This window comes from Colossoma macropomum, unplaced genomic scaffold, assembly GCF_904425465.1.
Source record: "Colossoma macropomum unplaced genomic scaffold, Colossoma_macropomum, whole genome shotgun sequence".
Lineage (NCBI taxonomy): Eukaryota > Metazoa > Chordata > Actinopteri > Characiformes > Serrasalmidae > Colossoma > Colossoma macropomum.
Window position 1 is genome coordinate 100,945 of NW_023495335.1, and position 19,576 is coordinate 120,520.

The 19,576-nt window shown below is 37.2% G+C and overlaps 1 protein-coding gene across 1 annotated transcript; it reads right to left on the reverse strand.

The window, feature by feature from the left end:
- Nucleotides 1–864: 864 nt before the first annotated feature.
- Nucleotides 865–19,336, reverse strand: LOC118801814. Its single transcript, XM_036562187.1, has 7 exons — nucleotides 18,665–19,336; nucleotides 16,053–16,270; nucleotides 13,580–13,759; nucleotides 12,064–12,250; nucleotides 11,910–11,980; nucleotides 11,386–11,560; nucleotides 865–1,158 (listed from the first exon to the last, which is right to left on the reverse strand). The coding sequence occupies exons 1-7, from the start codon at nucleotides 18,872–18,874 to the stop codon at nucleotides 1,039–1,041; spliced, it is 1,161 nt and encodes a 386-aa protein (XP_036418080.1). The 5' UTR covers nucleotides 18,875–19,336; the 3' UTR covers nucleotides 865–1,038.
- Between the last annotated feature and the right edge of the window lie 240 nt (nucleotides 19,337–19,576).

Below are 19,576 nucleotides of genomic sequence, written 5' to 3' on the forward strand. Positions count from 1 at the left end.
GCACATTAAACACCTCATGAAGGTTAATGGTATCCATTGTAATTACCATTAGCAAGCTACATAACACATAAGAACTCTAAAAAGCTTTTTAACAGTACAGTCTGCAGGACCCCGTAAAAACGTTAAACATCTGTCAAACCAGCACATCTACAAAATTACACATATAAAAGTTAAGCCAATTCTTACCCAGTGTATCATTCCAACACAATTACTGAATACTAGCATAATTAGAAACTCCCAGTCACCTGAGATTGAGCACTTTTTTTATCTGTTGCTGGCAGGAAAACTATAGGCTCATTCTCCAAGCATGTTTAGATTCTTACAATATAGCCAAACATTAGCCTTAAGTGCAGTATTTAAATAGCCCCGTTCTCAAGATTTTAATGACCGGTGGTCTATGATGAACATGAAGGAACATTGAGCACTCAGAATAGCACCTAGGTGGCAGAGATTCAATGAGAAAAAGGGCAACATGAATGTAAAATTAAACTTAAGTTCATTTACAAAATTTTGCAAACAGTTCTGATCAAGAGAGAAAGCATAAACCTGTTTTAGAGGAAAACAAATGTGGTGTTGAGAGTTTTCCCAAGGCAACCAAGACATGAGCTTTATTGCCCAAGCAGAGTTTTAATTATCAGTATTCAAAGTTGTAATGTTACCCACTATGCCTTCTCAACTCTCAGAGACTCAGAGTTGCAACTCTGCCTGGTTTAGCAACTTATTATTTGTATATGTTGCCTCTCACTGCCGTTTGTTTGGTTCTTCAAAAAAACACATTGTGCAGTGTGATGCTGGATTAGTACTTCGTTGGTGTGATTCCAAGCACTGATGTGATACGTTCATCCATGATAGGCTGGAGTTACTATGATGACCTCTCCATAGGTGCTGGTACTACACTAGAGGAGGCGCCCAATAGCAATGAAGCTTATGGAACTGAAGCCGAAAGGGTAGTCTGAGGGTAAAAGAATGGGTGCTCAGCCCCCCTGCGGTCTGTATATGCCTGTTTTACTTAATTATGATCTGCCCACTGTATCCTATTCATGTCACAGAACTTACCTGCAGTTTGTCTTCAGTGATTTTTTCTGAACTGACCATGATGCAGGATTTAAGATGTTTCTCCACTTCTGGGTATGTGCTCATGTTTATGTCCATTATTTCCTAAAATATTGGAAAAATCTGTTCAATATATCATCCCTTACTGATTACTGATTCACTGACTCCACCACTTAAACTACACTCTACAGATAATTCTAACACTACAAAAAACACCAACCTATTGATTCACTAAATCCACCTCTTATAACAACAATCTATAGACATTGTACAGATAATTCTAACACTATGCACAGAACCAGTACATTAAGTCCATTAAAAATATATTTAAAAATAATCATAATTGTTTTAAATCAACCAATAAGTGTTTGAATATAGCTCAAATCCCATATTAAAGAAATTCATTAGACTTTTCTGTTAGGTATAGGCGTTTTCTAAAAGTAAAAGCACATAAAACACCTCATGAAGGTTAATGGTATTCATTGCAACTACCATTAGCAAGCTACATAACACATAAGAACTCTAAAAAGCTTTTTAACAGTACAGTCTGCAGGACCCCGTAAAAATGTTAAATGTCTGTCAAACCAGCACATCTACAAAACGATACATATAAAAGTTAAGCCAATTCTTACCCAGTGTATCATTCCAACACAATTACTGAATACTAGCATAATTAGAAACTCCCAGTCACCTGAGATTGAGCACTTTTTTATCTTTTTGAACTTTTTTATTGGTGGCACTGCCAGCTCTATGTATTATGTATAAGCACCTGCTTAATGCCCCATGGCCACCAGGGGGCCCCCTAACAACTTCTAGGTTATTACTGTACCATGCTACCATGCATGAGTAAGAAGAAAAGAACCAAATGATCAATTCTGCCTTCAACAAAAATAATATATGCATCTGGAATGCATAAATGGAAAAGAAAAAGAGGCACAAATGATCAGGAAGCGGTATAGCCTCTTCTTACTGTCGTTTTCAAATGCTCTCTTTATTAACGTTGATAAGCTCACTGAGTTATACTTTCTCTTTGTGTTTGCACATCTCACTTTTGTGAAATGTTCTTCTCTGGGAAGTTAACTGCCATATTACGTCAGTGTTTTATGGAGAGATGTTGCATCACAGCTTAAGAGAAAAGGCTAAACATAGAACCAAAACAAGAAAATCCACAACACTTAATCAAATCTGGACGCTCGGTATGCGGAGCAAGGTGTGTAAAACTGATTTTATGTACAAGTGTTAAAAGAAAAGTACCAAGTTATGTTTTCTGAGTATGTGTCTTGTTATGGTTAGTTTTACTCATCCCTGCGATGCTCAGTACACCCAGTGTATGTAAACTAAAATTGTTATATGTGCTGATCTAACAGTAGTGCTGTAGTACTTGAGTACAGACTTTAGATGTTTTTATCATCTCTGACTTGTCTTTGATTTGTCTTTGTCTAGTTTGAGTCCAACTAATGTTTAAACAAATTATTTTCTTTCTTTCTTTTCAGTTCTTTCTTTCAACTGATTCCAGCCTGTGCTGACACACTCAGCAGCTCAGGGGTTAAACTAGGCTGGAGTAAACTAAAGCAGAGCTCCAGCATCTTTTGTTCATCTCAAAAGGCAAACAGCTGAGTGGTGCTGTAATTTGATGCATCTTGAGCTCAGGTATGTTGCACACAGGTTAACAGCACGTTTCACAAGTGTTCTGTATAAACTGCATTGTACTCTCTTAAAAACAGGAGGCAGATGGTCCAAGTGGGCAAAAGTACAGGAAAGGTTATTGAGGTCAGATGGGTGGCATTACGGATTAGAGTGGTTCATTTTGCATTTCATTTCTGTTAGAAAAGAATCAGAAATTATCTTGATATACAATTGATGCACAACTGATAAAGAAGGATTACTTCAAATAGCCAAGTAAATTATTTGACTTACTTAAGCCATCAAGATAAAAACAGGAAGGCTGTTATTTTTAATCATATTGTCACGATACAGGCTTTAGATGGATTCAATTAGAATGGCCATTGACCTAGTTACTGACATTCAGGGACAACATTTCTCCTTCAGGTTTTAGAAATCCTCACAACAGGTGCACTTGCTCTGCTCAGCCTAGCGAATTGACAGTGGAGAGGCACATACGCAATCGTGCTTGTAAGGCTAAGACGGCTTGGGTTATGTACACTTTTTATTCGTCTCCAGTCTGCAATCTCCGTGCAACAAATTGGCAGAACTAATTCTTCTAAACAAACCAATAAAGACTTTTCAAATGCACTCAACTTTATGGAGACCCATCTTTCTGATCTGCATGATGCACCTACCAGGCTTACAGCTGCACAGGGCAGACAGAGACAAAGAGCTTGCTGACAAAACCAGAGGAGGAATCTGCTTTTATGTCAACAAATGTAAAGATGGTAAAGAACGGTGTAAAGATGTTACGATACTGTTAAAATCACACACTCCTCGTCTACAGTCACTTTTCATTAACTGCAAACCAATCTACCTTCCCAGAGAGTTTTCTTCTTTCATTTTGGTCACTGGCAGGGTTGGAATAGCTACTGAAAAATTAGTAGTTAGCTACTGTGTAGCTACTTCCCCAAAATTTGTAGCTAGCTACAATTTAGCTACTTTTTCAGAAAAAGTACTACTTTTTAGCTACTTTTTGAAAAGTTGTGACTACTTTTTAGCTACTTTCAATGCGCACTGCATTTAATCATGTGTCATAAAGAAACATACAATTGAAAAGCTGCAAATATACAAAAAGATCACCAAAAATGAAGTTTAAGTGTAACCAACAATCAAACTTACACAACCAAAGGCGTGATATCCAACAAAAATTTAGACTAAAGGCAAAGTCAATCATTCCAGGTTTTTCCTTGCAAAAATCAACAAAAATAACCGTAAACAAACCAAACAACTTTGTGCAAAGCATCATTAACTGTTGAAATAAAACTGCCCCAATATAAACATTTCAGCAAGATATGAACAGACATGACATTCAGTTCTTCGTTAAACTTCAGCAACAGGCCTGAAAAATATATCTCCACTGCTGCAGAGCTGCTGCGGCTCCACAGCAGGACTAGATTTTTAGGTAAGATAACATAATAATCCTCCTTTACTGAAAAATCATTACAACACAGTTCTAACAGAGTTTTTACAATGAATGGTCTTAAACGCTGAAGTTAATGCATAACTGCTAATTCACCAGCCTTTAACGCTGAAGACTGACGCCCAGACTGCTGGACACACAGCCACGCAGATAACGAAACAGCAAAGAGAGAGAAAGAAGACACACATCGATAATTTGGAGATGAATGGACTTATTTGCATTTATAATCACTCCAGCTGGTTTCCTGATACGTTTAATCTGCAACAACTCGCGAAGCTGAAGTCGCTTCTCATTCTCCTGCTTATCGTTCGATTATCCTGTTCCACCTTAAATGGCGCAGCAGTACAATCTGGCGCCTCAGGCACAAGTTAAGGTGGGACGGGACAATTCGAACGAGAAGCAGGAGAATAAGAAGCCTTGCAAAAAGTCGAACATTGAGAGACATTTTACAAGAAACTCGCAAAAAGTTTCCAGCGACACGGGGAAAAGCGGCTACAGCTGAGCTAAAGTTTAAAGCAGAGCAAAGTAAGTCTGCGTTTGTGTTTTTATTATATTTTTAGCCTGAACTATCAGCACATACTGAGATATATTTACAGCCAAGATGGTAAAACGGACATTAAGTGTTGTGGCTCCCAAGGTGCTTTAATTTTTGTTGAAAGGACAAAATGGCTCCTCTTAACGTTTTGGTTGCGACCCCTGAGCTAAGCCTTCTAGTAAGGGGTGATCAGCACGTGCCTGTTTACTCAACACAGTCTCCACCAGCCCAGTTAACGGCTGCGTTCTGTGGTTCAGATTTTTGCAGATTGTCTGAAGCCTGTAGCAAAATTGTAGTAAAAATTTGCTATAGCTACACAAAAATTTGTAGGCACTACAGCCATTAGCTACATTTCATAAAACTGTAGCAGCTACAGCTACTAGCTACAAATATTTGTGGTTAACTACAAAAAGTAGCACACTACTTAGCTACTCCCCCATCCCTGGTCACTGTTTATATTTTGCCGGACATGCACACAAGCAACACCCAGAAACTGCTGGATGATCATATATTGAAAGTAGAAAGAGAGAATCCAGAGTCACTGCTCATCATTATGGGAGACTGTAACAATGCCAACTTAATGAAAGAAATACCCTAGTATAGACTTGTGCACCATACACCAATTTATGTGACGACAGCTGCATGTCAACTACTGCATGTCAACTACTACACTGATGATAAACCATGATTTTCAGCTGAACTCAGACAGCTTTAGAGAGAAAAGGAGGTCAAATACAAGCTGGAAAATTGGGTTAAAGTAGCAAAGAAGAAATACTCAGAAAAGCTGAAAAGCCACAATCCTGCTAATGGCCCAACTTCAGTCTGGAAAGGCCTCCAAGAGATCACCAACTACAAGGTAAGAAAATTTGAATGCACAAAATACTTTTCTCTCGCAGTCCCCTGCTCTCCTCCTCCATCATGGCTCTATCCTATGGCTCAATGACCATGACGTTAACAGGCTTTCAGCAGACAGAACAGGATAAAAGCTCCAGGGCCAGCTTTATGCTCTCCATCCACCCTAAAGCACTGCTCTGATCAAACAGATCAAAGGTTTTTACCATCATCTTCAATAAATCACTGGAACTTTGCTCTGTTCCCACATGCTTCAAAACATCTACCATCATTCCAGTCCCAGAAAGTTAAAACTACTGGACTAAATGACTAAAGGCCAGTAGCTGTGACCACCCCACCTGGTCCTAGCCCTTCTGAAGGCCAATTTAAACCCTCTGCTGGATCCCTTGAAATTTGTGTACAAAGCTAACAGGTCTGTTAGTGATGTGGTCAGCTTGGCCCTGCACTTCATGCTGCTGCATCTTGACAGTCCTGGAACTTACAGAACACACGTCAGACCCCTGGACCCTCAGTAGTGGAGTACCACAAGGGGATGAGTCTGCCTACAGAAAGAAAGTCAGGCAGCTGATCTCCTAATGCAGCAACAACCACACAAAAGACTGTAGAAATGGAAGTGGACTTCTGGCGCAACCCTCATATCCTACCCCACCTCAACATCAACAGCTCTGAAGTTTCCACTGTGGAGTCACTCAAGTTCCTGGGCACCACTATATCCAGAGACCTGGGAGAGGCACACAGTCTCCATCGCCAAGAAAGCACAGCAGAGAATGTTCTTCCTGAGACAGCTAAAGAACCTGCTGCAGATGATCTAGTTCTACACAGCGATCATTGAGTCCATCCTCACATCATCCATAACTATCTGGTTTGGTTCCTTCACCTCACAAGAATGAGCCAAATTCCAGTGCATTATTAGGACAGTGGAGGGGATCGTCTGATTTTATCTGCCAATGCTTCAGGACGTCTACAACAGCAGGGTGATGAAGTGTGCCAGCAAAATAATAGCTGAACGCTCACATCCTGGACATTAAAGCAGTAAAGTAAAAGTATTTCATTAAAAATGAACTCAAATAAGAGTAAAAGTACTATGATTTAATTCTACTCCAAAAAGTACCGTTACGGGGAAAACTGTACTCAATTACAGTAACGAAAGTAAATGTTACTTACACCTCTGTCAGGCAGTTATTAATCCAGGTTTAGATACACAGATTAAAAAGTTTCTACATGTAATCTAAATATGTAGAGCATAAAGCTTTATAACAGTGAAAAAGCAATGCTGTCACAACTGCTAGATCCAGGACTAGATCCAACTAATCTTAAAATTAGCTGTAAGCAAGAAATACTGCATCATGAGACAGAGTCCTTGAGAATGTTGAGATGTAAGAATGCATATGTATTTGCAAATTTATATAAACTAGACTGCTTGTCATTAGTTAGCCTCTAATTCTACCATACATCAGCTAGCAAGATGGGGGCCCCCAAAAACATCCTGCTTAGGGTCACTCAAAAGGCTAGAGCTGGCCCTGGTGGCTTGGCAAATGGTTTATATCAATCTGCAGCAGCTGAGACATTTAGCTTGATTGTCTGATTGTCAGGGATTTTAACTGTAGAATTTTTGAAAGGCCTATGAGTTTGTTTTTCATTAATGTGGATATTGATTGATTTCTTAGAAACTCCGTAACTTGTTTAATAATTGATTTGCAGACCAGTATTCTATGACTTCAAGTCACTTTATTGAACTTTATTACCTATTTGATAAACTTAAATGGCTTGTTACTCTCTAAGGAATGCACTACTAAATTCATTAAATGGCAGCTTCTGCACCAGTACAGTGCATTATATGTCTAATAAAAAGGCATTTATTTTTATCCATTGGCTGCATGACTTAACATTTACTGCACTTTTTGGTTGTAGAAGACATAGTTTTATGATTTACGTAGTGCACTATATAAGAAATGGGGAGCGATTTGAGATTGTTTTCTTATTTTTCATTCTTATACCAACTTATATTGTTATTCCTTTTTTGTGCATAATATCTAAGAACCTCGTTTCCAAAAATGTTGGGACACTGTGAAAAATGTAAATAAAAAAAGAATGCAATATGTGCAAATTAATTAAACCCTGTATTTAATTAATAATAGTACAAAGACAAAATATCAAATGTTGAAACTAACATATGCCCATTTTGAATTTGAAAGCAGCAACACATTTCAAAAATGTTGGGACAGGGGCAGCAAAATTAATATGACTGAGTATATAAAGAGAGTCCCAGAAGAGGATGAATCTTTCAGAACTAGAGAGGGGTAGGTGGTTCACCACTCCATTGAAAGACTGTGTGGGGAAATAGCGCAACAATTCAAGAATATCATTTCTTACTGTAAAATGGCAAAGAACCTGGGGATTTTATCATCTACCATCAAATATCATTAAAAGATTGGCCAGAAACCAGTATAGGCTGGCCCTGATCTTCAGGCCCTCAGGTGGCACAGCATTAAAAACAGACTGTGCTGCATGGGTTCAGGAACATTTCCCAAAAGCTCAAGCCCAAGCTCATTTAAGATGGCAAAGTTGAAAGGTGTCCTGTGGTCCAACGAATGAAAATTTGAAATTCTTTTTGGAAATCATGAACGTTGTATCCTCCAGGCTAAAGAGGAGAAGAACCATCTGGCTTGTTATCAGCAAACAGTTCAAAAGCCAGCATTCGTGATGGTATAGAGGTGCATTAGTGCACATGGCATGGATGACTTACATATCTGTGAAGGCACCATTGATGCTGAACAACGTACAGATTTTGGAGCAACATATGCTGCCATCCAGACAATGGGCCTCATTCGGCAATATCTTCCTAAGTTTTTTCTAAAATTTGTTCTTGAGAAAGATGTCAAGAACAGATTCATGTCAGATTCATTCATAGTTATTAAATTTTATAATTGTAAAAACCTTTGTGCCTTCTAGTGTGTGTAGATTCTGTTCTTACCTTAGAATAAATTCCAAATAAGAAAACATTGGCGAATATCAGAATCTTTGTAGTTAGTAAAACTGAATCAGTGGGTTTTAAGAAGACATTTCTTCTTAAAAACGGTTGGCGAATGAGGCCCAATGTCTTTTTTCAGGGAACAACTTGCTTATTTCATCAAGACAATGCCAAACCACTTTCTGCAAGTATTATAACAGCATATCTCTGTAGTAAAAGAGTGCTAAACTGGCCTGCGTGCGCTCCAGACCTGTCACCCATTTAAAACATTTCACACATTATCAAAAAAAATATGAGAAAAGAAACCCCGAATTGTTGAGCAAGTGAAATCCTATATCAAGCAAAAATGAGAAATTATTTCACTTACAAAATGTTACGTGTAAGCACGTATTCTGTTTTTTTTTGTGTCTGTGTCTCTCTCCCTCTCTCTTGGTCTCTTCCTTCATAGAGGTACCTGCTCTGGAACCAATCAGAGGCCTGACTGGTGCAGTTAGGGGAGGAGCTTATGTTTTAAAAGAGGCCTTCAAGATGGCTGAAGAGAGAGGACTGATTACGTGTGCTGTTTTAGTTTGTGTTTTAATCTCTTGTGTTGGGGGTGTGCTTTGTTTTAGGTATTTTACCAGTGCTTCTTTTAACTTAGTTTGTAAGACGGTCTTTTATGTTAGAGGAAGTACTTCAGCTGTGGTATTTTACCTGCACGCTTTTAACTTTGTTTTACAAGAGATTGTTTGTACCACCTGGGGTTTCAAACAAGTAAGAGGGGCGCGCCTATACATTTGCACCATGTAGATGTCTACTCTGTCTAGCTCCCTAGGTCAGAGGGTGGGCACCGCCACATGTACTTTTGGTTACTGGCAAGGGAAGTTTAGAGTAGTTAGCTTTGGTTTCCTTTTTTTTTTAGATTAGCTAAATACTTTTGGTTTCAGAGTGGGCAAGCGTGGTTCGGTTTTGATATGTTCTTTTCTTTGGTGCCGTCCAGTTTGATTCTTCCAGTGTGGTACTAGGTATCACAGCACTCTGGTTTTCTTGACGTTTGTTTTAATAAAAATGGCTTTAAACGCTCTAGTTTGGTCTGTTCCTCACGCTTCTAATCAATTCTCACCAGTTCAGTATTTTAATGCCACATGTTACCGATCCCACATACCCTAGACAAAATGTGGGGTCGTAACACAAAACTACAGCAACCAGTCTGTTTTAGTTCCCAAATGCTTACGGAGTGTTGTTAAAAGAAGACATGGTGCAACCCAGTGGTGAACCTGCCCTGTCCCAACTTTTTTGCAGTGTGTTGCTGACATCAGATTTAAAAATAGGCACATATTTTTCAAAAAACAATAAAATGTCAACATTTAATATTTTGTATTTGTACTGTTTCAGTTAATTATATGGTTTAAATGATCTGCACATCATTGCATTTTGTTTTTATTAAAATTTTTTACAGCATCCCAACTTTTTTGGAAATAAAACTGTATCTTATCAGAAAGGTGCTTATCAAATAAAATTTAATTATTACTTTATTATATTATGAAAATTGTACCAGCATTAAATTCATAGGTAGGCTAGCATTAATCACCCTATCAGAGGGTAAGTAGTAATATAAGGCTGAGACTGTATAACACACTTGAAGTTAGTGTGAATTAACATCAAAAACAATAAAACAGTAATTCTAAGTTAATATAAGATACTAATGATAATCAAACCTAGGCCTCTACTACTAGAAACCAATGTGCAACAAGAAACACCACCCACAGGGGACAGAAACAATCTCAAGGACAGAGCTGAACTCAAGAAAAGAAATATTTCCACAACATGGAGACTGGCCCAAACTAATGGGACAGGATGGAAGAGAGAACTGAAAACTGAAAACACTCTTTAAAACTTGAAACTTCCAAAGTCAGCCAGAGGCAGATTTGAACTGCATTTGAACTACATTACTTATTCTATGATAGTTTATATACATAATATATGGACAAAGAAATTAATACAATATTACTTAATACAGTTGTTACTTGTTTGCTTAATAGTAGTTACCAATTGTTAATGATGGACCTTATGAGTTGTTCATGTTAATAATTGCATTACTTAGTTGTAGTTAGTAGTAAAGCAGATAAAGTTTATGAAATTCCCACCCTTCTTCCCCAGAACAGGTATCTCTCCAAATAAGATGACCATACAAACTCTGCCAGAAACAGAAACAGTTTAAAATGCTCTGTGGTAGCACAAGAAAAAATCAACACTGTGACCTGTGAACAATGCAACACATAAAAATAAAACTGAGAACGTCCACTGGGCAAGATGAAGAAAGCCTTTTTGCTCACTGTAGGATATGATCTTCAGGTCTCTGACTACAAGGATGATGAGCTGATTTTAGAGAAAATGTCAACATTGAGTGATTACATATTACTTTGAAACAGAGTAGCATTCAGGACATGTGTGGCTTTTGCTATCATCTGTGATGTGGCAGCAATGCTTTCCCATGACTTACTTTCTGTCTAGTGCTGATTATATAGCATTTTTATTTATAATAGTTGTGACACGTTTGAGCAAAAGATCACCAAAGGCTCTGGAAGCCCCCGGACACACACTAATTTATACACAATAGAAGTTTTGGCTCGATGTTATTATTCAGCAAGCAGTTAAATTCAATGTTTAGTTACACAATTTAGTATATAACATAGCAAATAAACTATTTGAAGCAATTTAGAGAAAATATGCATAGCTGCTTAATTTTTTTTTTTTTTTCATGAAAGTCCACAGCTTTAGTTGAGTTAGTAATGAAATAATCCATTGAATTAATATGACACAAGATTAAAATACATAAAGCTTTACATTTCAAGAGGATAACCGTTATTCAGAAATGGGCTCAGAAAAAAAAAAAAAATTACAGACCTTATTTTCTTTCAACGGTTCCAAGACTTTCGAAAAAGAATTCAGAAGTCTCAACGATGAGATCATGTTTTTGGGAAGTTGTCGGCCTTGTTTTTCCAGCTGCATTCCTTTAATGATCTTCAGTGCCATACTGACACAACCTAATACGTGTTCATGTGAGATTTTATCAGGTTGCCTAAAAAAATATGTTGTTTTAGTAATTAATACAGGAATTGGAAGTAAATAGGAAGAGTACACACACATGCACACGCATACACGTTTATATGACAGACTGATACAAACTTTCACTGCAATTGAATGAAGTAGGCATTGGATGGTTAGACAGCAAGAGGTCTGTTTAAATAGTTGCAAAGCATGAAGAAAAATTATAGTTAAAGATAAAATTATATATTGTCATACCTTTAGAGTTTTGTAGAACCAGCTATAAACCAAGTTTATAGAACCAGTGCTTTAGCTGGTGGAACTACTCAAGAGCCCAAATATTTGTTTCATTTTCATATTAATCTCTAACATTAAGCAATTACCTTGACTGAAACCACTTCTTGGTAATGTCTGCAATAGTTCCAATGATGTCAGCCAGCTTCTCTGAGGCCACCTAACAAGTAATGAAGTCAGCACAATATAATCTTAACCATCAAAGCACATTACAGCTTTGCAATATGTAATATCAATACTTACAATGTGGGGATGTTCCTGAAGCCAACAGTGAAGCTCACAAAGGAATTGTAAAGGTTCAAACCCCAAATATTTTAATACATCATGGTGTCCTAGTTCCACAGAAAACATGTCACAGAGCACATATTGAGCAAAGTGACGATGCTGTTGAAGCTGCTGTTCGTGATGCTTTACCATTTCACGAAGTTCCCTATAAAAAGAGTATATGTAACATATTGCATAAGATATTGGCACTACCATATCTGACACTAGTCAAAATCGCAATGTTTGGTCCACCAGCAACTAAACTTTACATACCTTTATATACAGGTGTACCTAACAGTCTTTTATTTATTTCTCTGCTGATCAAATTAATCTAGGAGATTTACCAAATCTAACACATTTACCAAACAGCTATGGCCTAATTCATTCTGAAACTTTTCTGGATAATTTCTGAAACTTCTGGATCACTGCATTCTGGAGATTTACTGGCATGGAAAAAATTTTGACCTGGAAAATTCGAGGTGAGAAGGCAATAGGTCTACAGTGCTACTCCAAAAATATTATTTAGTTAGATTTTCATTATAAACACAAATGTGTGACTGTAGTGGGCTGCCTATCTAGCATTGCTATTAATTTGCTTTGTTTGCTATTCCTTTGTTTAAAATGTTATTGATATTATTAATACCATTCTGCTGCTGCTACTACTACTACTACTACTACTAATAATAATAATAATAATAATTATTATTATTATTATTATTATTATTAATGCTATAAAGTAAATATACATGTTGTGCAGTTAATACAATCACAATAATGTGTTTGGTATAGTGTTGTGGGTAACAGCTCTGCCTTCTGCACTGTAGACTGGGGTTCAATCCCTGCCTGGGCAAGCCCCCTACACTGTACCAATAAGAGTCCTTGGGCAAGACTCCTAACACTATCTTCACCTATCTGTGTGTAATGACCAAATTATTGCTCTGGATAAGAGCATCTGTCAAAATGCTGTAAATATTATTGACAATAACTATGAATTAAATATAAGAATAATTAATTAACAGAATTGATTTTTTTTTCCTTTTTCCATTTACTTGTTTTTGTCAAGTGGAATCTTTAAAACATAAATTGATAGAGGACTCCATTTAATTTTAAAATATAATAATCTTTGTATTAATAATAGATTATTTGAAAAAGAAAGTATGTGACATGTAAATGATACATTCTGTAAAACACACCTGCCAAATTGAAGCAGTATTCAGCACGGGGCTTCGTGTCATGACAGTGTGGTTATATTGCTCTTTTAAAGTTTTATATTTTGTGCTAAGAAAACAAAACTGTCTGTTGTTCCAGTTTATTTCATTTAAATCTATGATGTTTTGGGTTTTTTAATCCTGTTCAAGTTAAACAAACACAAAAATATAACTAAACATAACAGTAAATGAACATTGTTCTTGAGGAAGCGCTTTCCCCCCATTTCCCCCAATATAACACATTTATAAACATTTTAAATGTATGACTTCACTTAGTGTTTATTTACTTTTGACATTGTGCGTCATTTTGCATCCATTTAAAGGCACGTGAGTCTGGAAGCTGAACACCCTCAACAGGGCTGCTGGCAGGAGACAGAACCTTATAAAACAATCCCAAAAGCCATACTGCATCAGACAAATGTCCTGCATATGCTCTAAGAAATTGTCCGAGCTTAATACAGATTTCCCTGAAAAAAATGAACAAACCAAAAAAGTTTTTTACCATCATGCACAATATGCATCGTACAAGAACAGAGTTAAGCTGCAAGTTTTCATTAAGTGAAAATAAACAAAAAAGCTCTTACAGTGCCACAGGGTCTTTCATAAACTACTGCAAGTTACAAACAATAACTGTTCTCAGTGCTCTGCAGCAACTCATAATGTAATAACTGTACATAATGTGATAACTAAGCAACTCATAATGTAATAAACTGTTGATAATGTAATAAAATCCTCATCCAATAATGTAATTACATTTTTCCCCATACTGTAGTAAGGTATTACATTTTTTTATTACATTATAAACAGAGCAGCAATATGTTTTTAATAATTTAATGTCAGCACATGATATAATAACACACTAAATAGCTTGTTATAATAATCAGATTTTGTTTTATCTGATTTAAGTCATGTTTTAATTATGAAGCCAAAGGACATGGGAAAAAAGGTTAAAAAAAGAAACCTCCTGCCTGCAAATTGACCTGAGACTTTTTTCTCAAGTGAAATTATATTGAGATAATCATCTTGGGAAAATTTTCTCGGAATACGTTTCTAGACATCTGCTTTTTTTCTGAACACTTTGCATGCATCACCTGTAGCCATTGAAATAAAACCAAAAATAAATAAATAAATAAATAAATAAATAAATAAAAATAAAAACAATACCTCACATGTATTTGTGTACCCTTCCTCTGCAACACTGTGTTGTGTTTTAAAACACATTTCAAATGGTGCTGTGATATAATATAATCAAACACAGAAACAATGTCTTTGTATGTGAAACCAGGTTCAAAATAAAGTGCTATAAAACATCATATTCATATTTCCATAAGAATACTTTCAGTAATGAATACACAACTTCCAGCACCCCTGAAAAATGGACTATCGCCACAGGGAGTGAAAGGAAAGCTGCCCAAATGGCATATTGGTGCCATCTACAGGGAAGGGTGGGTAAAGTTTTCCCTGTAAATCTATATAGATCTTGAGATCAAATCTATGTATATCTTGAGATAATTATCCAAAGAAAATTATCTTGAGACAATTATCTCAAGATAATCATTTTGTAGGCAGGAGGCAGGAGTATTGTCACTTTTTTCAAACCCATGTCCGTATCATATTTAATTACTTTTTTAAGGTGTACATTATAATTTATAAGATCAATGTAATAACTTGAAAGCATTTAGGAATTTTAATAATCCGACTACATTTCAACTTGTAATTAATGGTTTTAACCCCACCAGGACACAACACACATTATGAACATCCACAGCAATAGTTCTGCAGAGAGGAATTGTGAATAGAAATCTAGGCCCCTAAATGTAGAAAAGCTTGCTTTAGGGCATGCTACAAAATTATTTTATTCTGATTAGTAGTTTATGGTAAAATAAGCTACAGAGTGTTCTGAAAAAGGTGATTTATCATTTTAATTTTAAAAATGTAGTTAAGTGAACTAGAAAACAAATGATTCTTTGTGCTATTAAATTATTTGCTACTTCAATTTATAATGTAATGTGCATGTATTTATTAAGAACACCTCTTTCTACACTCATTGTCCATTTTATCAGCTCCCCTTACTATAGAGGTGCACTTTGTAGTTCTACAGTTACAGACTGTAGTCCATCTGTTTCTCTGCATACTTTGTGAGCCCCCTTTTACCCTGTTCTTCAGTGGTCAGGACCACCACAGGACCACCACAGAACAGGTACTATTTGGGTGGTGGATCATTCTCAGCACTGCAGTAACACTGATGTGGTGGTTGTGTGTTAGTGTGTGTTGCGCTGGCATGAGTGGATCACACATAAACTTCAGCAGCACTAACAAAGTATGCAGAGAAACAGATGGACTACAGTCTGTAATTGTAGAAATACAAAGTGTACTTATCTGGTAAGTGGAGCTGATAAAATGGACAATGAGCGTAGAAACAAGGAGGTGGTCATAATAAAGTGCTTGGTGAGTGTTTAATGTAATCCTTTACTACATTATGCACAGAAATGTTATTGCATTATTGGATGAGAATTTTAATACATTATAGACAGTTTATTACATTGAGTTTTTTTCGCCTTATTACATCATGAATTGTTTTATTATGTGCAGTTATTACATTATTACATTTTGAGTCACTATGTGCTCCAGTTCAAAATGCCCTGTATTCTGTATATTAATTAAATTATATTTTGTTATATTTGGTCCATAACTGTAATATAAATAAATTCATAAGCCACTTGAAGGGAAAGGAAACTTTTTAAATTTATTAATACAAACCTTCTCATGGAGTCTGTAAGGTCTGGTATTGTTGTCTCCAGTTTAGCTTGGTGTTTTGCATACTGCAAGAGCTTTTCAATTGAGCTCTGTTCTAAATCCATGTTTTTGTGTTTCACAAAGAACAGAGTTGCTAGAAGATAGGAAATTGGATGGCTGACTTTGAAAGACTCTATAACATCCTTTAGTGGCTCTGTGAGATGGTGGGAGATCTCTGCCATCTGTAACGGTAACATGAAATTAAACACGAAATTAAAGTTAGTTTTCTGGCACAGGAAATGTCACATATGTGAGGCATCAGAAGAGTTTGTGAGCATGAGACACACATAGTACTATAAAAGTCTACATCAACACACATCTGCGTAATGTAAATACAATGATTTTGTACAATAAATATTTAATGGGGTGAATGGACTGGTGATTGTCACCATTTGTTAAAGAAGGTGTATATACTCTTTGTAAACACCTTCTTTCAGACTGTGTAACATTTGGCTGTCACTAATATCTACTTCCTATCTCAGCAGGGGTGTAAGATCTGTGCAAATGATTGTCTTCATTCACAAAGCAAAGTTACACATAATTACGAACTTTAGCATTGGCAACATAAAATAACATGTTTTGATGTTTTCATTTCTCTCCTACACTACTGCTATATATTACCTGCTATCTAGATAGTATAATATTAGTTTAATCAGTGAAATCTAGAGTAGAGGTCTGCACAGGACAGTCCTGGTCCTGCAAGATTTCATCTTGCACCTGCAGAAAATCTGCACCATTTCTCTACATGTATGTGTTGTCTCGCTCCCACCCACACTGGGCTGGTTAAATGGACGCTCCTACCATGACACTGAAAATTAGCCGTGCACTGCAAGAAACACTATATTGCCAAAAGTATTCACTCACCCATCCAAATCATTGAATTCAGGTGTTCCAATCACTTCCATGGCCACAGGTGTATAAACCCAAGCACTCAGGCATGCAAACTGCTTCTACAAACATTTGTGAAAGAATGGGTCGCTCTCAGGAGCTCAGTGAATTCCAGCGTGGTACCGTGAGTCCAGTCGTGAAATTTTCTCACTACTAAATATTCCACAGTCAACTGGCAGTGATATTATAACAAAGTGGAAGCGACTCAGCCATGAAGTGGTCAGCCACGTAAAATGACAGAGCGGATGCTGAGGCACATAGTGCACAGAGGTCGCCAACTTTCTGCAGAGTGAATAGCTACAGACCTCCAAACTTCATGTGGCCTTCAGATTAGCTCAAGAACAGCACAGAGAGCTTCACGGAATGGGTTTCCATGGCTGAGCAGCTGCATCCAAGCCTTACATCACCAAGCGCAATGCAAAGCGTCGAATGCAGTGGTGTAAAGCGCCGCCACTGGACTCTAGAGCAGTGGAGATGTGTTCCCTGGAGTGACAAATCATGCTTCTCTGTCTAGCAATCTGATGGACGAGTCTGGGTTTGGCGGTTGCCAGGAGAACGGTACTTGTCTGACTGCATTGTGCCAAGTGTAAAGTTTGGTGGAGGGGGGATTATGGTGTGGGGTTGTTTTTCAGGAGTTGGGCTCGTCCCCTTAGTACCAGTGAAAGGAACTCTTAATGCTTCAGCAGAACAAGAGATTTTGGACAATTTCATGCTCCCAACTTTGTGGGAACAGTTTGGGGACGGCCCCTTCCTATTCCAACATGACTGCGCACCAGTGCATAAAGCAAGGTCCATAAAGACATGGATGAGCGAGTTTGGTGTGGAAGAACTTGACTGGCCTGCACAGAGTCCTGACCTCAACACAATAGAACACCTTTGGGATGAATTAGAGCGGAGACAGCGAGCCAGGCCTTCTCGTCCAACATCAGTGTCTGACCTCACAAATGCGCTTCCGGAAGAATGGTCAAAAATTCCCATAAACACACTCCTAAACCTTATGGAAAGCCTTCCCCAAAGTTAAAGCTGTTATAGCTGCAAAGGGTGGGCCGACATCATATTAAACCCTACGGATTAAGAATGGGATGTCACTCAAGTTCATATGCGTGTGAAGGCAGACGAGCGAATACTTGGCAATACAGTGTATCGTGGTGGGTCCTGCAAGAGTCCCACAGAAATGACAAAAAATCTCAACAAATAAAGATGAACGATATGACTCTCGATTAGATGAATATGCAGTTTTTGTTCTCTGCAGTCATGGTCAAATTCAAAGGCAACAACCAAAGCTGAACACTGACCGATGACTGATCAGTGACAATAAATACAGTATATCTCGCAGGAAAACTTCAAGTTGCACACAACTTTATTTCATGTTCAACTTGGAATTACAAAACTTGTGCCTCGTTGGAGAAGAGCCAGAAAATTAAGATTCTGATATGATCATATCTTTTATTTTTCAATTCTTTTTAATTACTGTGAAACTTGAATGACAGGGTTGCTAAATTGGATCCTGCATACACCTGAAAAAAGGGGTAGCCCCTCCGTGGGAGTATACCCACGGAGGGGCTTCTACTTCTCAATTTAAATGCAACCGATAAATAGTTTAATGCATCATTAATAGTTACTGATAAAATGTGATTACTTGCATGAGTATTAGAGCTTTAATGAAGATACAAAATCTAACTACTTACGTTCAGTTCTTTGGGTTGATCTGATTCGGAATCCAGAAGGTGTCTTCTCTGGATACTTTGTAAGATGTAACTGAATTTGTTCTCCAAGTGCTGTAGCTGATTGTCATTGCACATCAAAGCAAAATTCAGCACAGTTTGTAGAAACTTTGGTCGTAGGTCTGTAATCTCAGTTTTTTTTAATCCCATATGGTGAATTTTCTCAGATTTCATGCAAATGTCATCATATTGCTCTACAACTGAAAAATGAAAAAATAAAAGTCCAACACTAGAAAGAAAGAAATTGCACTGACAGGCTTAGAACTATTAAAGTGAAATGCATAAACATTGTGGGGTTTTTCACAAAAGATTATGCATTAATCTCTTTGCTAATAATCTCAGGTCTCAAACTTTAAGTTTGATTTAGTTTTACTATTTCAAAACTATGAAGTAAGCAGGATATTTTACTATAACATTTTAGCAAGTGTTCCAAATACTAAACTGTCACTGTTCATTACCTGTTGGATAGCAGCTGGATTTATGAGAGGCAGATTAGGCCAAAATTCTAACTAACCTCTTACAAAAACTATCAAACCCTCTCACACTCACCATCAAACCCTCTCGCACTCATCATAAAACTCTCTCACACTCAACATCAAACTCTCACACTCACCATCAAACTCTCTTACACTCACCATCAAACTTTCTCATATTCGCCATCAAACTCTTTCACACTCACCATCAAACCCACTCACATTCATTATCAAACTCTCACACTCACCATCACACTCATTATCAAACCTCACACACTTGCCATCAAACTCTCTCACACTCACCATCAAACCCTCTCACACTCACAATCACAACCCCTCACACTCACTATCAAACCCTCTCACACTCACTATCAAACTCTCTCAGACTCACCATCAAACTCTC